The 22,986-nt window shown below is 32.0% G+C and overlaps 1 protein-coding gene and 1 long non-coding RNA gene across 2 annotated transcripts; both read left to right on the forward strand.

The window, feature by feature from the left end:
• Positions 1-960: 960 nt before the first annotated feature.
• Positions 961-11,717, forward strand: LOC134717499 (uncharacterized). Its single transcript, XR_010107348.1, has 6 exons — positions 961-1,236; positions 2,678-2,888; positions 3,969-4,058; positions 4,535-4,585; positions 9,798-10,009; positions 11,569-11,717. It is a non-coding gene; the product is annotated as an uncharacterized LOC134717499 (long non-coding RNA).
• A 19-nt stretch (positions 11,718-11,736) lies between these two features.
• LOC134717498 (uncharacterized) lies at positions 11,737-21,441 on the forward strand. Its single transcript, XM_063580004.1, has 4 exons — positions 11,737-11,836; positions 19,663-19,755; positions 20,043-20,099; positions 20,646-21,441. Exons 1-4 carry the CDS (start codon positions 11,788-11,790, stop codon positions 20,864-20,866), a joined length of 420 nt encoding a protein of 139 aa, XP_063436074.1. The 5' UTR covers positions 11,737-11,787; the 3' UTR covers positions 20,867-21,441.
• Positions 21,442-22,986: the final 1,545 nt, after the last annotated feature.

Here is a 22,986-nt window from a genome sequence, read left to right on the forward strand (position 1 = left end):
TCCTCAAACAATTTTCGTGCTAATGGCAGAATAAAGTAATTAAAATAGCTGCCAAGGTAGTGTGAATGATATGATAATGTACATGTAGTTTGGTATGAACTTTAAAGTTTTCTTGCACTAATCTTTGAAATGAAGGAGCTGAATAAGGACTACAAATTGATATAAAAATGTGTGTACACCTAAGTAATACATGTATATTCTTATGGGCCTCAGGAAAAAACAGTCCTACAGCTTACGATGTTAACCTCTTTAAATATGTAAGAAATTGTTATTATATAACATTTACAGAGTAAAAAACAAAAACACTGAAATAAATGTAGATATTGTTTTCAAATCTATATATTATGTATATTGAAGCTCAACATTATGAAAAAATCACACAAGAGAAGAATAACATTCAGATTACAGAAATGAACTTTGCATTATTTTCATAATTGAAAATTCTTAAAACTTAAAACTTTCTCATAAGTTCTGTTGATACAATGTATACTTCACATTTTGCTGCGCTTCAACAATACTTATTTATCAGATGATTTGCATTATGTTCAGAGTATGAAGATGTAACCTGTAAGTGTTATCTATAAACTTGTATGTGGGTTTAAATGAAGAAGAGAGGAAACCCAACATCACTTTTACAACCTAAAGATTTGTAAAGATCTATATTCAGTCATAAACTATCATTATAATGTTTGTTCCATTTAACGTTTCTAAATTTTTTTCTACAATTTTAATGTATCTAAAGATCTAAATTTATTTGTAGGGGGAAATCATCAGAAATTTATGTAAAGAGGAACCTCCTAAAAGAAAAGACAATTCTGAAACAAAATCAACTAATGTACAAAAGATTGATGAAACTCATCAACAAAGGACAAACAACACAAAAACCTCTTATGTTGTCCCGAAAATACGTCAGATCAAGCACCGAAATTTACTAAAGGTGAATTTTCAAAATTAATGCTGGATAGAAGCAATATGCATCTCGATATTTTGAAATATATTCAAAATTGTTCAACTACATTAAATTAATGCCAAAAGTAGGAGACCCCGCGAATAGTTGTGAGGACTATGCTGATAAAACTAGGAATTTTACTTAGGAGCAAAGATCATCAATCCTAAAATATTTATGTGACAATGTTCATCCAATCACCTTGCAACACCTAGATGTACATGTACCAAGTCTAATTCATGTCACTATTACATGCACTTTGATACACAGACCATCCAACTTTGATTCAGGTTTGTCTGTTTTTGCTTCTCTTTTATTTCTGTCAGAAGAATATTGACTTTGAAATTTTGCTTAGTTTACATGTATTAGTTTGTGTTTAGATTTGTTTAAAGGCAACTACTTGTGATAAGTCAATGGGATTTGGTAAGTAGGTCCGAGACCACAATTGTCGTCCCTTGATTAATATAGTCCCTAGTGTTAACAGTGGGTTACTTGCCAATAATTTTTATACCCCTTCCAAGTTTATTTCTCCATGTTTAATGCCTCAAATTGTAAGTAGGGGGTGAAATTACACTGTAAAAAATTTGGGTCCAGAATTTTACAAGAAAGTAGTGATTTGGTCCAGCTGAAAACAGTTCAGGAGTTATGGTTGAGATATTGAAAATGAAAGTGTGAGTTTCAGGTTAAATTTTTCGGTCAAGGTAGTTTTTGATGATGTTGAAGTCCAATCAGTGAGTCCAATCAACTTGAAACTTAGTACACATGTTTCCTATGGTATGATATTCCTAATTTTTATGCCACATTAGATTTTTTACCCAATTTCATGGTCCATTGAACATGGAAAATTATAGTGCGAGTGGGGCATCCGTGTACTTTGGACACATCCTTGTTCTTCCAATTTAGTTTGTTTGTGACTGTACAACCATAAGGTCAAACCAAATGATTGAAAATAGGAAATATGGTTGATTCCAATTTTGTAAGCTAGGACAAAAGTGGCCATTGAAAGAAATTAGTTGTCTTAAAAAGTATGTTTGAAATGGACAGTCTATTTTTATGTGAAAAAGTATAATATTCTTCAAAAAAACTTATTTCAAATGTGAAAACTGTAGATATAAGCTGTTAAAGGGGAACCACTAATGATATTGTTATATATATAAAAAAAAAAGAAGATGTGGTATGATTGCCAATCAGACAACTGTCCACAAGAGACAAAAATATGGGCTTCAACAATGAGCAAAGCCAATACTGCATAGTCAGCTATTAATGGCCCCGATATGACAATATTAATGTAAAACAATTCAAACAAGAAAACTAATGACCTTATTTAAATATAATAATGAACAAAAAACAAATATGTAACACATAAACAAACGAAACGGCAACCGCTGATTACAGGCTCCTGACTTGGGATAGGCACATGCATAGATAATGTGGCTGGGTTAAACATGCAAATTTTTTTTTACATTGGCATTTCCACATATATCACATTGCATTGCACTTTCAGTTTCATTCATCAGTCATTAACGTTTTTCACAATTTAAGGTTAAGTTTTATTTGTTTTGAATGATTAAACCATTTGCATGATTTCAAATGTCATATCCACTTTTTCCTACCTGCCCCTGGAGGACTTTTGAATTCAGTGTTTGTTTGAAATAGCACATCCTATTGATGGCCTCTTTTTCAAAATTTTATTAAAAGTTTCAACTACATAGTTATTTCTTAATTTTTCAGGCTTTTTACATCATATGGCTGATCTAGATGCTGTTTTAAGAGCACAGTCTGTACTGTTTGTGATTGAAGAAGAAGTGGAAACAAAGCCAGAAAATCTGTTGAGTCATACAGATATTCTGTTTAATATGTCCCGAAACACAAACTTCAGCGAAGACCTACTTTAGAAAAGATGCATGGCAGCTTGTTTTAAATACTCTCAAAGTATTAGAAGGTACACAAATGTAACCAGTCTGAATATTAAAAATAGAAAACTAACGACCTTATTTAAATATAAAAATGAACAAAAAACAAATATGTAACACATAAACAAATCACTGATTACAGGCTCCTGACTTGGGATAGGCACATGCATAGATAATGTGGCTGGGTTAAACATGCAGGTTTTTTTTTACATTGGCATTTCCACATATATCACATTGCATTGCACTTTCAGTTTTATTCATCAGTCATTAACGTTTGTCACTATTTAAGGTTAAATTTTAACTTAACTGCTGCAATCAAAGAATTTTCATTGCCTTTGTAGCTCACCTGGCCCACAAGGCCAAGTGAGCTTTTCTCATCACTTGGCGTTCCTCGTCCTTTGTTCGTCTCCGTCGACATTGTTGTTAACTTTTACAAAAATCTTCTCCTCTGAAACTACTGAGTCAAATTTAACCAAACTTAGCCACAATCATTATTGGGGTATCTTTTTGAAAAAAAAAATGTGTGCAGTGACCCAGGCAACCAATCAAGATGGCCGCCATGGCTAAAAATAGAACATATGGGGTAAAATGAAGATTATAACTCTGAAAATAAAGCATTTAGAACAAATCTGACAAAGGATTGAATTGGTATCTAGTCAATATCTATTTTCCCTGAAATTTTCAGATGATTAGGAGAAATGATTGTTGGGTTGCCTCCCCCTCAATTGGTAATTTGAAAAAAATTCCTTTTTTGGTTATTATCTTGAATATTGTTATAGATAGAGATAAATTGTAAACAGCATAAATGTTCAGCAAAGTAAGATCTACAAATAAGTCAACATGACCAAAATGGTCAGATGACCTCTGAAAGAGTTATTGCCCTTTATAGTAAATTTTTAACAATTTTCATTAATTTGGTAAATTGGTTTACAAAATACTTTCCTTTCTATCTAAAGGGCCAAGTTTATTATAGATAGAACAATTGTAAGTAACAAGAATGTTCAGTCAAGTAAGATCTTCAAACACATGTTTGTCATGAATCCATCTGTGTCCTTCATAGACTAAGGTGAGCGACACAGGGTATTTAGAGCCTCTAATTTATGTTTTAGATATGTATATTAGTAACACTCCGAAGTATTATGATAAGATTTCTCCATGCCAGACAAGAAAAGGCAAAGCTTTAATAGGTCCAGTTGAAGGTGAGTTTCATATTAATGAATATTGAAAAAAACATCTGAACGTAAGTACGTATATGTGGAATAATTGCCATTGGTACCAAACCCAGTTACGACATTGAACAAGTATTAAATAAGCTCTCTACGAGTTCAAGTTTGACATCATTATAAAGTTGACTTTTGACTGGTTTCTGCTGGTTTATAGTAGAAACGTGTTTAACTGGCCATGGACCTAAGAGCAAATTGATTTTATTTCCAATAAGTTAATTAATGAAAATATAAAATGTGTAAAAGATTGTCAAGGAGACAACAATGAGCTAGAGACCAATTTGCATAGATGTAAACTACTATTGGTTACTGTTTGGCCTTCAACAATAAGCAAAATCTTTAAAATGTAGGAAGTTATGAAGACTTTGTGACATTATGTTAAGACTTTGTAATAACTTCACCATTGTTTTAAGGATAACGCGTATTCAAGCACTTTTTAAAAAAAAATGTAGGAAGAATATTCAAAAAGTTTTCAAAAAGGACATCAGACCAGATTAAATCAAGTAAGTAATTCTTGACTTGTGTAAGTATTTTAATTTATAATGTTCTGATTAGTACTGTTTTCTACTGCACAAGTATTTCTTTGAACATACAACAGTTTGGGTTCTACAGATAAGTCTGAACCATCTTACATATTTATCAATATGCTCCAGTAACATTGATAGTGCAAGATGTGAACTCTGCATAGTATATTATTTACTTTTTATATTTGTATTGATTTAGTATAAAACCAGATAGGTTGTTCATTTGTGTAAGTTGAAATTTGAAAATTCACCTCTTATTCCATTTTTTCTCTTAAAAGATGATTTTGATCTATTTTTTTAGCTTTTTGGCAGAAAAATGAAATATAATTTTTTTAAATGTATTTAATTGTACTTAAGGCATCATGAATTATATATAATCATTTATAAAAAATCTGCCCCTAAAAATTAAAGGTGATTAATTTCAGGCTTTAATGAGACTCTTGTTTCTGTAGATATCTTGTTTCAATATTTGTGAAACATGTTTATGCCAACCTGGGGAGATATGATATAACAAAGAATACTAACAATTTAGGCAGTTTATTTATACACATTTTTTATACCCCATGCAACTTAAGTTACGAAAGGTAAAATATTTTTGACTGGTCCATCGGTATCAAAAAAGCTTGGATGGGATTGTTATTGACAGAAATAAGAGGAGGGAGACTTTTTTCACGAGGATAAAGATCATAGATTTTTGCTTTATGCCTAGAGCATGTAGAAAGCACATTTATTTTTTGTTGGATTTCCTATAAATTTCAATGAAGTGCTGGATATCGGTTAAGGTGGACCACTTTGTCAGGGGGGGGGGAGGAAGGATGAAAATCATAGATTTATATTTTGTTTGCCTAGTGACAATATAGGGATGTGGGGTATGTGATCCTGCTCACTTAACTTAAGTTCTTTTATAGATAACCAAGCTATAAAAAAAGTTCTATGACAAAATTTTAGGTAAAAAAGATAAGAAATCCTTTGATAGTGATGACAGATCTCCATTTAAAGCAAGACATGGTAGGTATTTTTAAATATTTGTATTTAGAAATACTTATTGCTGTTGTTGTACACATCTACAAATTTCCTACTCAATTATACATGTATCAGGCTTATTATGTTGCATGCCAGAAGCATTTCATCTTAACAAGTCACTTCTAACATCTTATAATTAATTACTTTTTAGAAAAAAGAAGTGTATATTCCTTTACAAGAGAGGAATTTTCTCCATTAAAAGCTAGGAAAGCTAAGAAATCCTTTACAAGTGAGGACAGTATTCCATTAAAAGGTAGGAAAGCTAGGAAATCCTTTACAAGTGAGGACAACACGGAAAATCAGAATTAAGCAGTATTTATATTGAGTGTTTTTATAAATTTAGAAACACGTCAGAGGGAATCCCAGTTTTGATAAAATACGATAGTTCTCGGAATTCAGATAAATCTATCTTTGTCATATAAGAAATGAAGTGGAGTTTTTCTTATATGTTATTGTTATGAAACTGATATTTAAGATCATTGTAATTCCATAAAGAAATAGAGAACCATCTAGGTCGTTTAGTCAACATTTAATATACGATCTTGCTCAAAGGTTTGTTTTGGTAATTATGCGCATGCGTATAGATTTCTTGACTTCAAGGGGTTTTAGCTCTGGATTTCCCACTCAATTAATTTATATCTCATGGGATCTTTTCTATGAATGTCCCTTACAGAAATGAAAAGTTTGCTGCAATATTGCAACAATATAGCGGCAATATTGCGGCAAACAAATTTGTTTGCAAGAAGTGTTTGCAAGAAAGTTGCAGGTTGTTGCAGCTACCTGCAATATTCCCGCAATGTAACTGCAACAAAATTTGTTTGCAAGAAAATTGCAGCAAGTTTGCTGCAATGTTGCAAGAAAGAATTTGTTTGCCAGAAAGTTGCAGGAACCTTTTCTTTTATTATTTAAGGAATGACTATTTGCAACAACTTTGCAAGAAAAGTTTCTTTAATAATGTCAGACATGTAGTAATGCACCAATATTTGAAGCATTTTAAAATATTACATTTTTAAAGATTTAAGGTTCAAATAATACACAACGTATGATTTCTTTGAACATTCGGTTGTGGAATTACTTCAAATTATCTAAATTTGTTATGGTCATACTTTATTTTACTCAGATAAATCTGGATATTTGAATAATTTATTTGAAATAATCTTCAAATAACAATTAATGCTTATAAAGAATTCCTAAACTGCACGTTTATCACAATTTTAGATATTTTGTAAGGAAAGAATACTTTGGTATTCATTTCAACAAATTTAATCTAAATAATTGAGTCAAAATACTTTTTGTTCTATATGTATTATTATGCCTTTTTGTCACTTTTTTGTGACATTTTTCTATAAACAATATTTTTAATTCTAATATTTTCCATCAAATGAATTTAGCCTCACCTGCAGTTTAATTTCTAGTATCATTATTTTAAAATTATTTATACACAAATTATCTTTCTCATCTCAATTAGTAATATGAGCTGGTGATAGAAATGTAATGTGCCATGCACATCTGGTTTTCTTTATCTGTGGAGTGGTAAAGACAGAAAGTACCATAAATTAATGTACACAGAGTTTGAGGCCAAATTAAGGGCAGAGCATTTCTTGTTTGTATATATTTCCATTATAACTTATAACACCAAAGATAAAACAAAATGTATTTATAATTATTTATTTATTATAATAAATAACAAATATTCAAGATTTAGGCAATGGATATTTATAATTATGGGCAAATTTCAAAGGGATCACATTGAAACAATACCATAAGCAACCTTGATCAACATATATTCAAAATTTGAACTGGACATGAACATGCATACAACAAACAAAGATGTCTTCTATCAGGAACAAAGTAATATGAATTTTACAATGGATTTAGACATGTTAGATCCAAAAGATCCAATTGATTCTATTGACACTGGGTAATGCAGATGATAGCCTTCAGTTGACATGACTCTTGGATTCAGGAAGATTGGTGTTTACACACAATTTGGACAACATCTTTTGGTAAGTAAAATGGAGTTGAATGTCCACCATTTTGAATAAGTGCATGCTCTTTCACAGTTCAAATAGTGATAAATAAAGAGTCTTCTTAATTTAATAGAGTTGGCAAAAGTATTAGACAATAGATTTATGCACATGAATATTATCAAAATTGTGTAAGACAGTAGATATTTTTTTAAATCTTTTAATTACTGTATGTTTTAGAAATAACATTACTTATATTGAAACAAGAAATCTTCTAATAAAAGCAGTTTGGTATTAAATTAGAGATCTGTGATTTAACTGTGCCAATAAGAGGTTTGTCAACAAATGGCAACAATGTATAGCTTTCATATATACACAACTTATCACAAAAATTAACATTTTAAAGAATAGACAAGACCAATTATGTTATAGTTCAATGAAAAACAAATATTCAAAAAAAAACAATAACAACCTAGTACTGGCATGATGTTAAATGTATTCTATAGTTATATGCAATTTCTAGAAGGACTTAATCACTTTTAGACATTGACTCTTTAAGTGAAACAAATTCATTCATAGCAAGTCATTTAACAGTGAGCACCAAATTTGTTATGTTATTTTGAATAGACAGAAAAAAATATTGCAGTCATTTCTTATCATTTAATACTAAATTCCATTTTAAACCGTAAAAAGCTATGAAAAAACGTTGATGATGTCACGGTCACAAGACTAAATTATGTATATGGGCTGATAACAAAATAACGTCAGCCAATCAGAAGACATGTTACATCCAAAATTAAACCATATAGTAGTAACTTATATCTGTGTATCTTTATAATTTTAGTTATTTTTTTTATGTCTACCAATTAAAATTCTTCAACTTTTATTTTGCAGTATTTTTGAAATCAGAAAATTCAACTTTAAGGACAGTGAGACTTACAGAGAAACAGAACTGAAAGCTACACAGATGTAACACGACAACCTATAGAGGACAGAGACCATTTTCCACCTATAGAGGACAGACACATTTTTTTTTATTATTAAATCATAAATTATTAAATGTTTAGTTTTTAATGCCAAATTTTACACCTGAATTGTTGAAAGATTTGCTGCAATGTTGCCGCAATATTGCAAGAAATTAATTTTCCTGCAATATTGCTGCAACATTGCAGCTAATGAACTTGCCGCAATATTGCTGCAACAATCACAGCTACTGATTTTCCCGCAAACATTTGCAGCAATATTGCCGCAATTTGTTGCGGCAATGTTGCAGCAACTGTTTGCAAGAAAACTAATTTGCATACGAAAAATGAATATTTGCAGCAATATTGCCGCAACTATTTGCAGCAACATTGCCGCAAATATTTGCAAGAAGCCTTATTTTTCTGTAAGGGGTCTGCTATTGAGGGTTATTGTTGTTGCATATCTGTAAATCATATGCATCATTTAAAAAAAATGAATGTAGTCATCATCATAGAACACCCCTTCAGGCGAAATGGAGTCTACCATATTATCGTTTCGAGTTGTCTCACTTCCTTAAATGTTGAGTCAAACGACATGTCCAGTATTAGCTCGTTCTGTCAATAAATGTTGTATTTTATTTAAAACGATCGCAATTTGAACCGATAAATTTGTACGGAAAGGAGTCATGATCACTGACTCAAAGAAAATTAATTATTTGAAGAGTTAGGAATGGGGTTCCTCCTAGAACTAACGTAGGAAAATAGGTGATAAGATACGAAGTGGAATATACTTTCTCTCACTCTGAGTCACAGTGACTGCCGTGGAAAGTAAACTTGGAATTGATAGTACAAAAATAAAACACAATAGGCCTATTTTCATTGTTCTTATATGATACAACATATAAATATTAACATTTTAAGTAATTTAAGAAACAGTTTATGCATACACACTTATTGATACAACCAAGGTATAACAATAAACTATGACATAATTGTAAGTAGTAGAGATAAGAAGTCCTTTGATAGTGATGACAGATCTCCATTAAAAGCTAGGAAATCCTTAAATAGCAAAGACAGTTCTCCATTTAAAGCAAGAAATGGTAGGTATTTTCTATATTTTGTATGTTGATATATTTTTTCTGTTCTAGACATAACTGTGTAGTAAGCTGACTTAAAAAAGAATACACAAGTTTCTTCGTAACACTCACTTCTAACACTTTACAATTAATTTCTTTATAGGAAAAAGAAGTGTGGACAATTCTTCATTAAAAGCTAGGAAATCCTTTACAAATGAAGATATAGTTTTCCATTAAAAGCTAGGAAATCCCTTACAAGTGAAGATAGTTCTCCATTAAAAGCTAGGAAATCCCTTACAAGTGAAGATAGTTCTCCATTAAAAGCTAGGAAATCCCTTACAAGTGAAGATAGTTCTCCATTAAAAGCAATAAAAGGTGAGTGATAATATAAATATGTTATATACCTATTACCATTAAAAAGAGGAAGCTAACATAGGGGACAATGAAAGTTAATACCATTACTTTAACCATTCAAAATCCTGAAATTTAGTTTTTGATCCAGATAGTCATTTGAGCTTATGCCATCACTTGCTATAATCCTTATGAATTATTTCCAGAATCTTCCGTTCTGAAATTAATGTGTCAAATACTTCAAAAAGACTTAAAGTGAATGTTCCTTAGGGTATATAGTTTATAAATTTTAATTGATGATTTGATTCATCAACAAATCTTGGTGCTGTTGCTAAGAAAAAGAACATAGTTTAGTGTTTTTTGTGAAATTGGTGTCTTTTTAATAGAATTATGCCATTTTCAATTAAATTTTTTAGTGCGTCTTTTCATGTTGTAAAGTTATACTATTGTAAATGAGGTTAGGGTAAAGGTTGGCGTCTGTTAAAACATTCACACCTGTTGCATTTATTATATGCACCTGTCCTTAGTCAGGAGGCTTTTGTTTAGTGGAAGTCGTTTGTTGGTGTGTTTCATATATGTTTATTGTTTCTCGTTTTGTGAATAGATAAGACCCTTTGTTTCCTGTTTGAATTGTGTAACACTGGTCATTTTGGGACTCTTTATAGCTTGCTGTTGGATGTGAGCCAAGGCTCTGTGAAGAAGGCATTACTTTGACCTACAATTGTTAAATTTGAATTCATTGTGAATTGGATGGAGATTTGTCTCATTGGCACTCATACAACGTCTTCTTATTTATATAAAGGATAAATGCAGTTTTGGGCTTATATCTCACTAAAGCAGTTATAGCAAAAATAATGGAGGTTTATGTAAGTAATAGAACAAGATCTATCTGCCATAAGATGAACAGTGCAATTGGACAACCCATGTTTGGTTACCGTCCCGAAATGGTTGATTTGTTGGTTATTTCATTGTATCGTTAATTCTATTATAGATAGAGAGAAGTTAAAGTAAATAAATTCAGCGAAGTTAGGTATAAAAATAAGTCATTATCAGGTTAAGATCTATATGCATTGTAACTTTCAAACATATCCAACAACCCATTGTCGGGTTACTGTTCCGAAATAGTTATTTTTTAGGGAATTTTATTGTTTTTGGTTATTATCTTCAATTTTTTTTTGGAGATATATAGAGATAAAATGTTACAGCAAAAAATGTTCAGCAAAGTAAGATCTACACATGAGTCAAATGAGTGAAATTGAAATGAGATATTAAACTGTATGCAATAAAAATAGGAGGAACAATTTATTTGCTTATATTTTAAGATTCTGTGGATTTATTGATTTTCGTGGGATACCAATTTTTGTGGATAACGTGGGTGTAGGTGAATCACGAATTTCTCTAGGCTTGTTTCAACACATAATAAAAACCATGAAATGAAATATACAAAAAAAACACAATTTTTCCACAATCCACGAAAACTGGTACCCACGAAAATAAATGAATTCACAGTAATACAGCTTACATGTTCCTATATACTTTTTTTTATTTATTTTAATTGAAGTAAATGAAAAATATTTCCTGAGGAATGCCCACCTTTTTAGTTATAAAAGCAAAAGAAATGAAAGCTGAAATTATAGAGTATCTGCAGAATTATAAGCCATTTAAATCATTGCCAAAAGTTGGAGATCCTGTTTAACCATTATGTTGACAACACTAGAGGCATATCTGAGGAAGTGAGAGATGATCTCAGCTTGACATATAAAGACATTTTCAATCTATCTGTCAGTTCTGACATTCCATCTATGATGCACAACACTATATCATTCATAATACATCATTCAGGAAACAAAGGTACAACTTTTATGAGAGAAAACAATTTTTTTTTTTACTTTCTGTTACATTAGAAATAACAGTACTGTAGTTGAAGAGTTGCCACCGTCAATTGTTACACAGTAGACAGTATCAGAGACAGTAAAACAGTGATTTGCAACCATCAAATTAAAATTGACAGTGACAACTGTTCAAGTACAGTACTGTTATTCCGATTCTAATGCATTACAAAAAGAAAAAGTACGATAAAACTTTAAAAAACGACTAAACTTGACAATTAGAAACAAAAAAACGCGAAATTTAATGAATTATTTTGGCACAAAAATGTCATGGCTAAACGTGACGTCATACAAATGAAAACTTACAAACTGGAGGTTATTACCTTACCCGTACGCTTCAAATTACGATAAAATTACATTAAAACGCCAAATTCAAGGTACAGTTTTTTGTAGGTGTTGTTCTATTTTCAATTATATAGTAGTAATCGAACATTTGTTGATTCAATCAATTCAAAATGGGGGGGGGGGGGGAGGGGGGGTCCCTCCTTAGTTAAGCCTGACCAACTGTGGATTTGACAGCAAATTTTAGCCAATGAAAAAAAAATTGTTACATCCAAATTGCATTAGAATACTCATTATCTGAATAATAGAAATGTGTCACATTTTGTTATTGTTTTCCAGTTTCTTGTTTTTATATTACTGCATACACCTTAATATGTTATTTTATATTAAACCAATTTCTGCCTGTCATGGCATTGAAGGTTGTGTTCTATAAACATATAATTTATTCCATTTGAATTAAGGTAAATTTATAAAGATGACCTGCTGTTGAAAAAATACCCGATGAATGATTTTTTTCAGTGGTTTATTTATGTTAGCTGAAATGCTTTTGGAATAGGCCTAGGTAACTACAGCTAAGATGATAGACAAGTGCCTCATGTTCAAAAATATTCATGTAATTACAGTAGCCTGTAACAAACTTCAGTTGTCATGGATGTCCAAAGGCTAATTGAAACAACACTCAGGTAAGTTATTTTACTTATATTTTATGGTACATTGAGGTCAATTTGCTGTCGAGATGATATTTCTTGCTCGCGGTCCAAATGTACGGATAATTGCCATATTATTCATATTTATAGATAACGTAAGTAATTTTTGGGTTCAATTATTATTTTGCAGGGGTTTTTAGGCCCGGTTTTAGTGTGCGTTGGCACGTTGCTAATTGTCGACTGGTCGGAGATAATGGTGTCGATGAATTAATGGTGTCGGGGTTAAAAATGGTAACAACTCGGTGATATATTGGTTGGAGTTACAACGCATGGAGGCGGTGATAAATTTATAGTCCGTTTCTATTTATTTGGAGCAAAAAGTCCGTAAAATTATATACATTTTTAGTTGAGAAATCGAGAAGTCCGTGCAGTATTTATGCAGTTTAAAGCAGTTATAGTTTGTTATTCAGCATTATATTTATTCATACAAATTTAGTGTTCTCTTCAATCAATTTAGAAGCAACCAAATATATGTGAAAATTAGTTAATTCGTCCGTTTAATTATAAAGAGAAATTTAAAGGGGAACAACCCAGTTCATCATTTACATCTACAGTACGTACAACGAGGAACGTATCCGGGCAGTGTGCGGAAAGTGTGCAGGCCGAAATTTGTTTGATTTATGTTTATTTCATGACATTTTGTTTTGTTCCGTGTGTGTTTATTTAGTTACATTTGTGTTCTCATTTCATATTACATTTTTTGTTGAATTTACTTTATTTTGTTTGTTAATTAAATTTATATTTTAATTTGGTTTTGTATGACATTGGCCACCTGACAATTCCCAAAGAACTTACTTCGTTACAATGGTGGCAGCGGTGGGATTGTCACTGTGCCAATTGTTATATTAGAAAATATTGTCAGATAGACAACAGGGATTTTTTTTCTGTTATATATTTTGTTTGAACTTTTATGTTTTATTATTTGTTTACATTATCATTTTATTATTATTTGTATTGTACAGTATGGCAGGAAGTGTATTACCCGCTTGGGTTCCGGAGATGTTAGAGAAGGGTGAAACTTTGGAGACATGTTTAGAAATGTTGAAAAACATGCAGTCTACTGAGAGAGAAGCTAGGATGGAAGAGAGAGAGATGAGAAAGATAGAGATGGAAAAAGAGGTACGTTTAAAAGAGTTAGAGCTTAGAGAGAAAGAAATGGCTCAAGGTGTTGCACCACCACAGACACATTCAAGTTTGAAGTCGAAACTTCCTAAATTTAAGGAAGGTGAAGACCCAGATGTATTTTTAAGGTCCTTTGAGAAATTGGTGGTTTTGCATAAAATACCCAAGTCTGAGTGGGCCCTTAGATTAGTCCCTTTACTTTGTGGGAAAGCTTTAGAGGCATTTTCTAGATTGTCTGAAGAGGACAGTAAAAATTATGATAAAATTAAATCTGCTATTTTATATAGATACGAGCTTACTGCCGAGGCATACAGGGAGAAGTTCAGAAGTGAACGCCAGTCTTCGGATGAGTCATTTAAGGAATTTTCAGTCAGACTAGTAGGTTTTCTTAGACATTGGTTGGAGCGTGAGTTGATAGGCACTGATTTTGATAGATTTGTTGATTTAGTTACTAGAGAACAGTTAATGGTAAGTTGTAATAAAGAGCTCAAACTTTGGATCAAGGAACAGAAACAGAAAACAATTGATGAGTTGGTAGACAAAGCTGAGGCTTTTCAGCAAGCACATAAAGATGAACAGGTAAGTTCTAAATCAGTTGGGAGAATTGACACCGACCAATCTAAACAACAAGGTAGATATAACCAATCAAAAGGAAGACAACCTGACACTAGGACTTGTTTTATTTGTAAGAACATTGGTCATATAGCTACGCACTGTCCTACAAGGACGAACCGGTCAAAGGAGGATAATTTTAAGCCAGGTAAGTTTGGTTTGTGCATACAGAGTAGACAGGAGTATAGAGTAGATGATTATATTAGTGGTGTGACTGGTAAGTTGCCTGGTGTTTCATGTAATGGCGACAAGGTACAGGTACATGGACTTGATATAGTAGAAGGTAAGATCGATAGTGATAAAATTTGTTCATAGTAGGTTTACTAACCCAGATTGTCTTACAGGTCAGACTAGAGACATATGTTTAGCAGATGGTTCAGTGAAGCAGTGTCCAGAAGTATGTATTAATATTTCTACTCCTTATATTTCAGGTGATATTATTGCATTGATCTTAGATACACCGTTTGCAGATCTGATTGTTGGAAACTATGTGAACACATCAGTACCACATAGTGTCGATGGTTTATCAGTGACTAGTGGAGAAGATATTTTTGTTTCAGGTGACTCAGTCCCATGTCATGCAGTTGAGACTCGATCTCGAAAGAAGAAGCAGGATGAAGCAGATATTATGATTGATCAGACGAATGTTCAGCGTAGTAGCGATATACCTATATCTCATTCTATAGATTTTTCAGACGTATGCCATGATTTTAAGATTTGTGATAGGAAGCAGTTGATTGAGAAACAGAAGACAGATGAGACTTTGGATAAGGTAAAATCTTATGTAAGTGATGTGCATGATAACCCAGCATCTTATTTTATATATAATTCAGATTTACTATATAGAGTGTATACTAAGCCAAGTGGTGAAGTTATTCAGCAAATTGTATTACCAAGCAAGTTGAGAGGAACAGTTCTTTCGTTGGGACATGATATTCCGTTGGCAGGTCACCTTGGGAATAAGAAAACAAGAGACAGAATCATGCAGCACTTTTTCTGGCCAGGTATATTTAATGATATTGCCGAATACTGTAGGTCTTGTCCAGATTGTCAGATAGGTACATCGAAGGGTAGAGTACCACGTGCTCCATTGATTAGCATACCACCTATGGATGAGCCATTTCAGCGCATTGCTATTGATTTTGTTGGCCCTTTGCCTATGACTAATGACAAAAACCGTTATGTACTTGTTTGCGTCGATTATTCCACTAAATATCCAGAAGCAATTCCTTTTGAAAGACCAAGAAGCTTCTACAGTCGCTAATGCTCTTATAAGTTTATTTTCTAGAGTTGGCATACCCAGGGAGCTGTTGACAGACCAAGGCAGTAACTTTATGTCAGAGCTGATGGTTGAGGTATGTAGACTATTAAAGATAAGTAAGTTACGCACTAGTCCTTATCATGCTATGTGTAATGGACTCTGTGAAAAGTTTAACGGTGTACTGAAGAAAATGTTGAAGGCATATGCACGACAGACACCAAAAACATGGGATGCATATATCCCCTACTTATTATTTGCATATCGGGAGGTACCAAATGAGAGTACTGGTTTCTCACCGTTTGAATTGTTATATGGCAGGCACATTAGAGGACCTCTAGCAGTACTTAAAGAAGAGTGGGAAGAGCCTAGTACATGTCAAAACTCTGTGTTGAGTTATTTATTAGACACTAGAGAAAAGTTGAGAACAATGGCTGAGTACGCCATTGAAAATGAAACAAAAGCGAAACAAAGACAGAAGTTTTATTATGATAGAAAAGCTAGAGACAGAAAGATTGAAGTTGGTCAAAAGGTGCTTATATTATTGCCTACACATACATCAAAGCTGTTAGCGAGTTGGAAAGGACCATTTATAGTGACTGATAAAGTTAGTCCTGTTGACTATAAGGTCAAGGTTAGAGGAAAAGACAAAGTATTTCATGTAAATATGTTGAAGTTATGGCATGAGCGGGTAGATAATGATCTTGATAATAATGTCACAACAGATATTGCTGCGTGCTTAAATGTAATTTCAGGTCTTAACACAGATGAAGGCACAGATGATAGTGAGATGACTACAGATATAACTCCAGTGTTGAAAAGCAAAGAAAATGTAGATGACGTTACGATCTCACCAGAATTGACAACTGTCGAAAAACAGCAGCTTAAAGAATTACTATCAGAATATGAAGACATCTTTAGTGACGTACCTAAGGTAACAAATATTATAGAACATAGAGTAGTTACAAAAACAGATGAACCGATTTACCAACGTCCGTACCCACTACCATACGCACTTAGAGATAAGGTCAGAGAAGAGATTGACAATATGTTAGCTGCAGGTATAGTTGAGCCGTCTGACAGTCCGTATGCAGCTCCGATAGTACTGATCAAGAAAAAAGACAATACACTTAGATTTTGTGCCGATTATCGTTCCTTGAACAAACAGACTATCTTTGACCCGATTTTTATGCCACGCATGGATGAGGTACTGAATAAAGTCAGCAGAGCACGATATATCAGTAAACTTGATTTAACTAAGGGCTATTGGCAGGTACCACTTGATAAAGATAGCCGACAGAAGAGCGCATTTATAACGCCGTTCGGACATTATCAGTTTACTGTTACTCCATTTGGTATGATGAACTCAGGTGCTACTTTTGTTCGTATGATGGATAAAGTTCTGGCAGGATACGAGGAATTTGCTGACTCGTTCATTGATGATATTGGTATATTTAGCGATACATGGGAGTACCATATTGAGCATTTAAGGGCAGTATTCGATTCACTGAGACAGGCAAACCTCGTTGCAAAACCGAGTAAGTGTTTATTTGGCTACGATGAGCTTGAGTTTTTAGGACATATTGCCGGCGGTGGCAAGATTAAGCCTGTTCAGGACAAGGTATCTGCTTTACATGAATTTCCAGTGCCTGTCACGAAGAAACAGGTGAGATCATTTCTCGGTCTGATAGGTTTCTACAGGAAGTTTATACCACAGTTCTCCGACACATCCGTACCTTTGACTGACCTTACAAAGAAAAACGAACCAAATAAAGTTGAATGGTCAGACACAACACAAAAATCTTTTGACAAGCTTAAAGAATGTATTTGTAGTGACTCTGTATTACGGAGTCCAGATTTTTCTAAAAAGTTTATTTTGCAGACTGATGCGTCCGGTAAGGGTCTAGGTGCTATACTAGAGCAAGAATTTGATGACGGAAGGCGTCCAATTATGTTTATCAGCAAGAAACTCTCTGGAGCGGAATGCAACTACGCAGTGGTAGAAAAGGAGTGCTTTGCCATAGTGTGGGCGGTTAAAACTTTGAGAAACTATCTAGAGGGTAAAGAGTTTGCTATTAATACTGATCATGCTCCTTTACAGTGGTTACAGAGGATGAAAACCAGTAACCAACGGTTACTCCGTTGGAGTTTGATACTTCAGGAATTTAATTATACAGTTTTTTACATTGCAGGCAAGACAAACATTGTTGCAGATGTTTTGTCTAGATGTGGCGATATTTAGATAACCCCTGAGTGTGACGTTATTACAGCGTTATTGTGTTAATTTTGGTTTTATTTTAGTGTTACAGGACTGAATTTTTTATGTTTGATGTGTACATATTTGTTTTTTTTTTACTGATATAGCTTAATTTCAGATTAGATTTTGAAGTTTGTTGTTTCTGGTCGGACTAAATGTTCTTTAGTCTCCTGGAAAGGGACGTTTGTAACAAACTTCAGTTAATTATTTATATGATTTATTTTACACCTAGGACTATATTTTATGTTATCTCTTATTTTCACTAACACCGGTAATCTAGTCAAGCAGACCTTGTTTATCACGTGATTACGCACCTATTGAAATTTAACAGGTGAGTCTCAAATCAGTCGGCACATGATCATTGAGAGTAGCACACGTTTGTGCAGTTGGGTTTGTGGTTTAGATAGCAATTTGGACATTATAATTGTCAGGACAGGACATGGATGTCCAAAGGCTAATTGAAACAACACTCAGGTAAGTTATTTTACTTATATTTTATGGTACATTGAGGTCAATTTGCTGTCGAGATGATATTTCTTGCTCGCGGTCCAAATGTACGGATAATTGCCATATTATTCATATTTATAGATAACGTAAGTAATTTTTGGGTTCAATTATTATTTTGCAGGGGTTTTTAGGCCCGGTTTTAGTGTGCGTTGGCACGTTGCTAATTGTCGACTGGTCGGAGATAATGGTGTCGATGAATTAATGGTGTCGGGGTTAAAAATGGTAACAACTCGGTGATATATTGGTTGGAGTTACAACGCATGGAGGCGGTGATAAATTTATAGTCCGTTTCTATTTATTTGGAGCAAAAAGTCCGTAAAATTATATACATTTTTAGTTGAGAAATCGAGAAGTCCGTGCAGTATTTATGCAGTTTAAAGCAGTTATAGTTTGTTATTCAGCATTATATTTATTCATACAAATTTAGTGTTCTCTTCAATCAATTTAGAAGCAACCAAATATATGTGAAAATTAGTTAATTCGTCCGTTTAATTATAAAGAGAAATTTAAAGGGGAACAACCCAGTTCATCATTTACATCTACAGTACGTACAACGAGGAACGTATCCGGGCAGTGTGCGGAAAGTGTGCAGGCCGAAATTTGTTTGATTTATGTTTATTTCATGACATTTTGTTTTGTTCCGTGTGTGTTTATTTAGTTACATTTGTGTTCTCATTTCATATTACATTTTTTGTTGAATTTACTTTATTTTGTTTGTTAATTAAATTTATATTTTAATTTGGTTTTGTATGACATTGGCCACCTGACAATTCCCAAAGAACTTACTTCGTTACACAGCCCATCCAGAATTATTCAAAATGTTACAACTTACATGAACATCAGTGTAAAGGTTAAACTTAATGATATACATTTTACGTTTTTACAGGAAATCAATGTTATTTCGTCTTAGATTTTATTCTAAAAAAATCCCAATTTGATGTTTTAGGGACCAATTTGAAAACACCTAGAATCATCCCTGGTGGAATAAGCTTGTTTTTTCTCCTTTTTCATTTACATTTTTACTCAACTGTTTAATTTTCCAGATTTAAATAATCCAATAGATGTTTGCCAAAATTTAGAAAGGATCCGTGAAACTACTGGAGAATATGAAAGGATTGGTAAAAATACTAAAAAGGGTAAATAATCTAAAGTTTTTACAACTTTATATCAGTCCAAAGATTGTTTTTTTCACAGTTTGTCTTTTAAATCTTATTTACATTCTGAATTGCAACTTGTATACTTTTGAAGATTTGACTGATAAAAGAATTTTATTCAGATTTGGAAAAGGATGATAACAGTTTGTGAAAAGAAGTTTCATCTTCATAATGCAAATTTAAAATAGTTTTAATTGTTTTAATTCCATACAAATATTTCAGGGAAGGTTAGAATGAATTTTTTTTTTAAATCCTGATTTTCATTTCAGATGCAATTACAGGACTTATTAATCATTCATCGACAAAAGATAAAAAATCAGAAATAGGTGAGAAATCATTTAGTATAAAATAATAGTTGGTTAAAAAATCTTCTCCTCTGAAACTGCTTAGCCAAATTTAACCAAACATTGCCAAAATCATTATTAGGGTATCTAGTTTAAGAATTGTGTCCAGTGTCCCTGTCAACCAACCAAGATGACCGCCATGGTTAAAAATAGAACATAGGGGTAAAATGCATTTTTTGGCTTATAACTCAAAAACCAAAGCATTTAAAGCAAATCTGACATGGGGGTGAAATTGATGATCAGGTCAAGACCTATCTGCCCCGAAATTTTCAGATGAATCGGACAACCCGTTGTTGGGTTGCTGCCCCTGAATTGGTAATTATAAAGAATTTTTGCTGTTTTTGGTTATTATCTTGAATATTATTATAAACTGTAAACAGCAGTTATGTTCAGCAAAGTAAGATTTTGTTTAATATTCACATAGACCAAGGTGAGCGACACAGGCTCTTTAGAGCCTCTAGTTTTAAAAGCAATGTATTTGCATAATAATAGTCTTTTTAGTTAGTAAAATAAGTTGATGTTTTGTAGGCAGAAAAAGATCAGGAAATAAGAAAATAGATGCAGCAGAATCCAAGAAGTGTACAGTAAGACTGACTGATATTGGTACTATTAAAAAACTTGAAAACATATGTAAACAAGACAGAGAAAAAAAGAAAAAGAAGGAAGATATGTGTAAAGAACTTGTAAAAAAAATGTTAAATGTTAAAGGGGCACTAGCTGTCAAATTCATGTTCACCGACTTTACTTAATTTCTAGTATTTGATTTATAATAATGAATAATGTTAACATTTATCCAACCTATTTAAAGTCTAAAAAAAATTATTAAGAGGACACGGTATAAAATTACATTTCGTGTGTTCGCAGTCTAGACCGCCATCTAATTAATTATTGAGTTGACCTCTAAAGTCTTTCAATGACCATATAAGCGATGTAAACATAAATATAGATATAAATAGATCAAGCAAATTCATGCTCTTGGATTATTCTAGGTCTATTTAATTTTATATTATAGATGAAACATTAATGTTTATCATCGTTTTTATCTGTATAAGAATGATTTTCTGTGGATCAAATCAGTCAATCAATTGATTTACCTTTGTTTCACTTTCAATGTTGATATTCTTTTCCTTTAAATAATTTTACACATTCAATTCATGTGTTATCCATTTCAAGCTAAGGAGTTAAATTGAAGTTCACATTAATACAAATTCTATGAGGTTGAATTATTCACTTGCAAGTGAATAATTCATTATCAATGATTTTAGCTTATTTTGACAAAACTAAATCATACTTGCTGCTAAAAGCGAATTATTATTTCACCATTGTATTTCATTAGTGATTGAGCAAAAAAAATAATATATAATTTTTTTTATATATATCTCGTAGCTAGTGCCCCATTAAGATTTAAAAAAGTTCATCTGATATGAAACAACAAATTCAGGATACTTTGTGTCATATTTCAAATAAGTTGAATGTATATCTACTTATGATAAAACTATGGTATTGCAAAATGTCGTAATTTTTTTTTTGTCTTATTGATGAAAATCGATAATAGGAAGAGTAAAAAAGCCTGTGAAGTAAAAATATAAAAAAATATATTAATATATAACAAAATCCCTTCAAGAAAATAGTGTGACCTTTAGTTTAGTCATGCAGTTCTATGACAGCAGATCTTTTTTATGTTATGCAACTTTACCATAAGTTTGACCAAATGCAAAGCAAATGCAAAGCAAATGCAAAGCAAACAATAAAAATCAAAACAAAAGAGTGTATTACACAGTTCTTTCCATTAAGTTCATATTTATGCACAAAAAAAATCATAATTATGAGTACTGTTTTTCACTGTTTATTGTATACACCCCTATATCATGTACATAGTATAAGAAGCTTGAGAAAAAAGTTTCCATGTGTATAACAGGGACATATCCGAAAAGTTCAAATTCAGTAAAGTTTTGCTTAAGTCTGATTTTTTTTAGCAAGAACTTAATATATATAAAGAAAATTCAATTCAAAGATGACCTTGATTTTTGCAATGATATATATACATAGATGTAATACTTTTACTTAATCATTCTGCTTGGATATCAATTTTGTCAAATTTTAAAATTGAATAAAAAAACAAACAAATACTTGTGTTTAATGATCTTCATACTGTTAGCGTTCAGCCAGGATGAAGAGATTATGCTCAAAATTGTCTCTTTATTGGATTGAATGAAAGAGTTTTTATCTTTAAAATGAGAAAAGTAGGAAAGTTATAGATCAGTGAAAGAGATTGAACCTTATAGTTATTTTTAGTTACAGTGAGGATAATGATATAATAATGACTATCTTGTGACTTTAATATTTTATTGTTGTTGTTTGTTTATATAAACAATGTTTTAAGTTTCTGTGAATAGGTATAGTTTCTTTATTTATTCCATGTTTTGTTACATTATCAGTTTTTTTGTGGACCTTCAGAATTTGTGGATAATCTTTTGCAACATAAATGTCAAAATATTCACGCATCATGCATCTTGAACTTTATTTTTCTTTACCTATAATATGAACCATAATGTATATAGATATAATCCTTTTACTTCATCATTCTGCTTGGATATACAAGTTGTCTAATTATTGAATTGAATAAAAGACAAATACTTGTGTTTAATGATCTTCATACTGTTAATGTTCAGCCAGGATGAAGAGATTATGCTCAAAATTGTCTCTTTATTGGATTTAATGAAAGAGTAAGTTTTTACCTGGTACAGCTAGGATGAGAAATAAATGCTACAGTGTTAAATTTAAAAACAAAATTGATTGAGAAATATATATTTTAACTTCTGAAAACAATGATAAAAAATGAATCAACGGTAATAAGGATATTTTTTTG

This window comes from Mytilus trossulus, chromosome 5 (genome assembly GCF_036588685.1).
Source record: "Mytilus trossulus isolate FHL-02 chromosome 5, PNRI_Mtr1.1.1.hap1, whole genome shotgun sequence".
Taxonomy (NCBI): Eukaryota; Metazoa; Mollusca; class Bivalvia; order Mytilida; family Mytilidae; genus Mytilus; species Mytilus trossulus.

Excerpts from the sequence above, each read along its gene's own strand:
- LOC134717498 (XM_063580004.1), top strand. The coding sequence starts at position 11,788 with ATGATGCACAACACTATATCATTCATAATACATCATTCAGGAAACAAA. Across the intron at positions 19,756-20,042 it reads TGGTAAAAATACTAAAAAGG|ATGCAATTACAGGACTTATT; the intron begins GTAAATAATCTA and ends TTTTCATTTCAG. Across the intron at positions 20,100-20,645 it reads AGATAAAAAATCAGAAATAG|GCAGAAAAAGATCAGGAAAT; the intron begins GTGAGAAATCAT and ends GATGTTTTGTAG.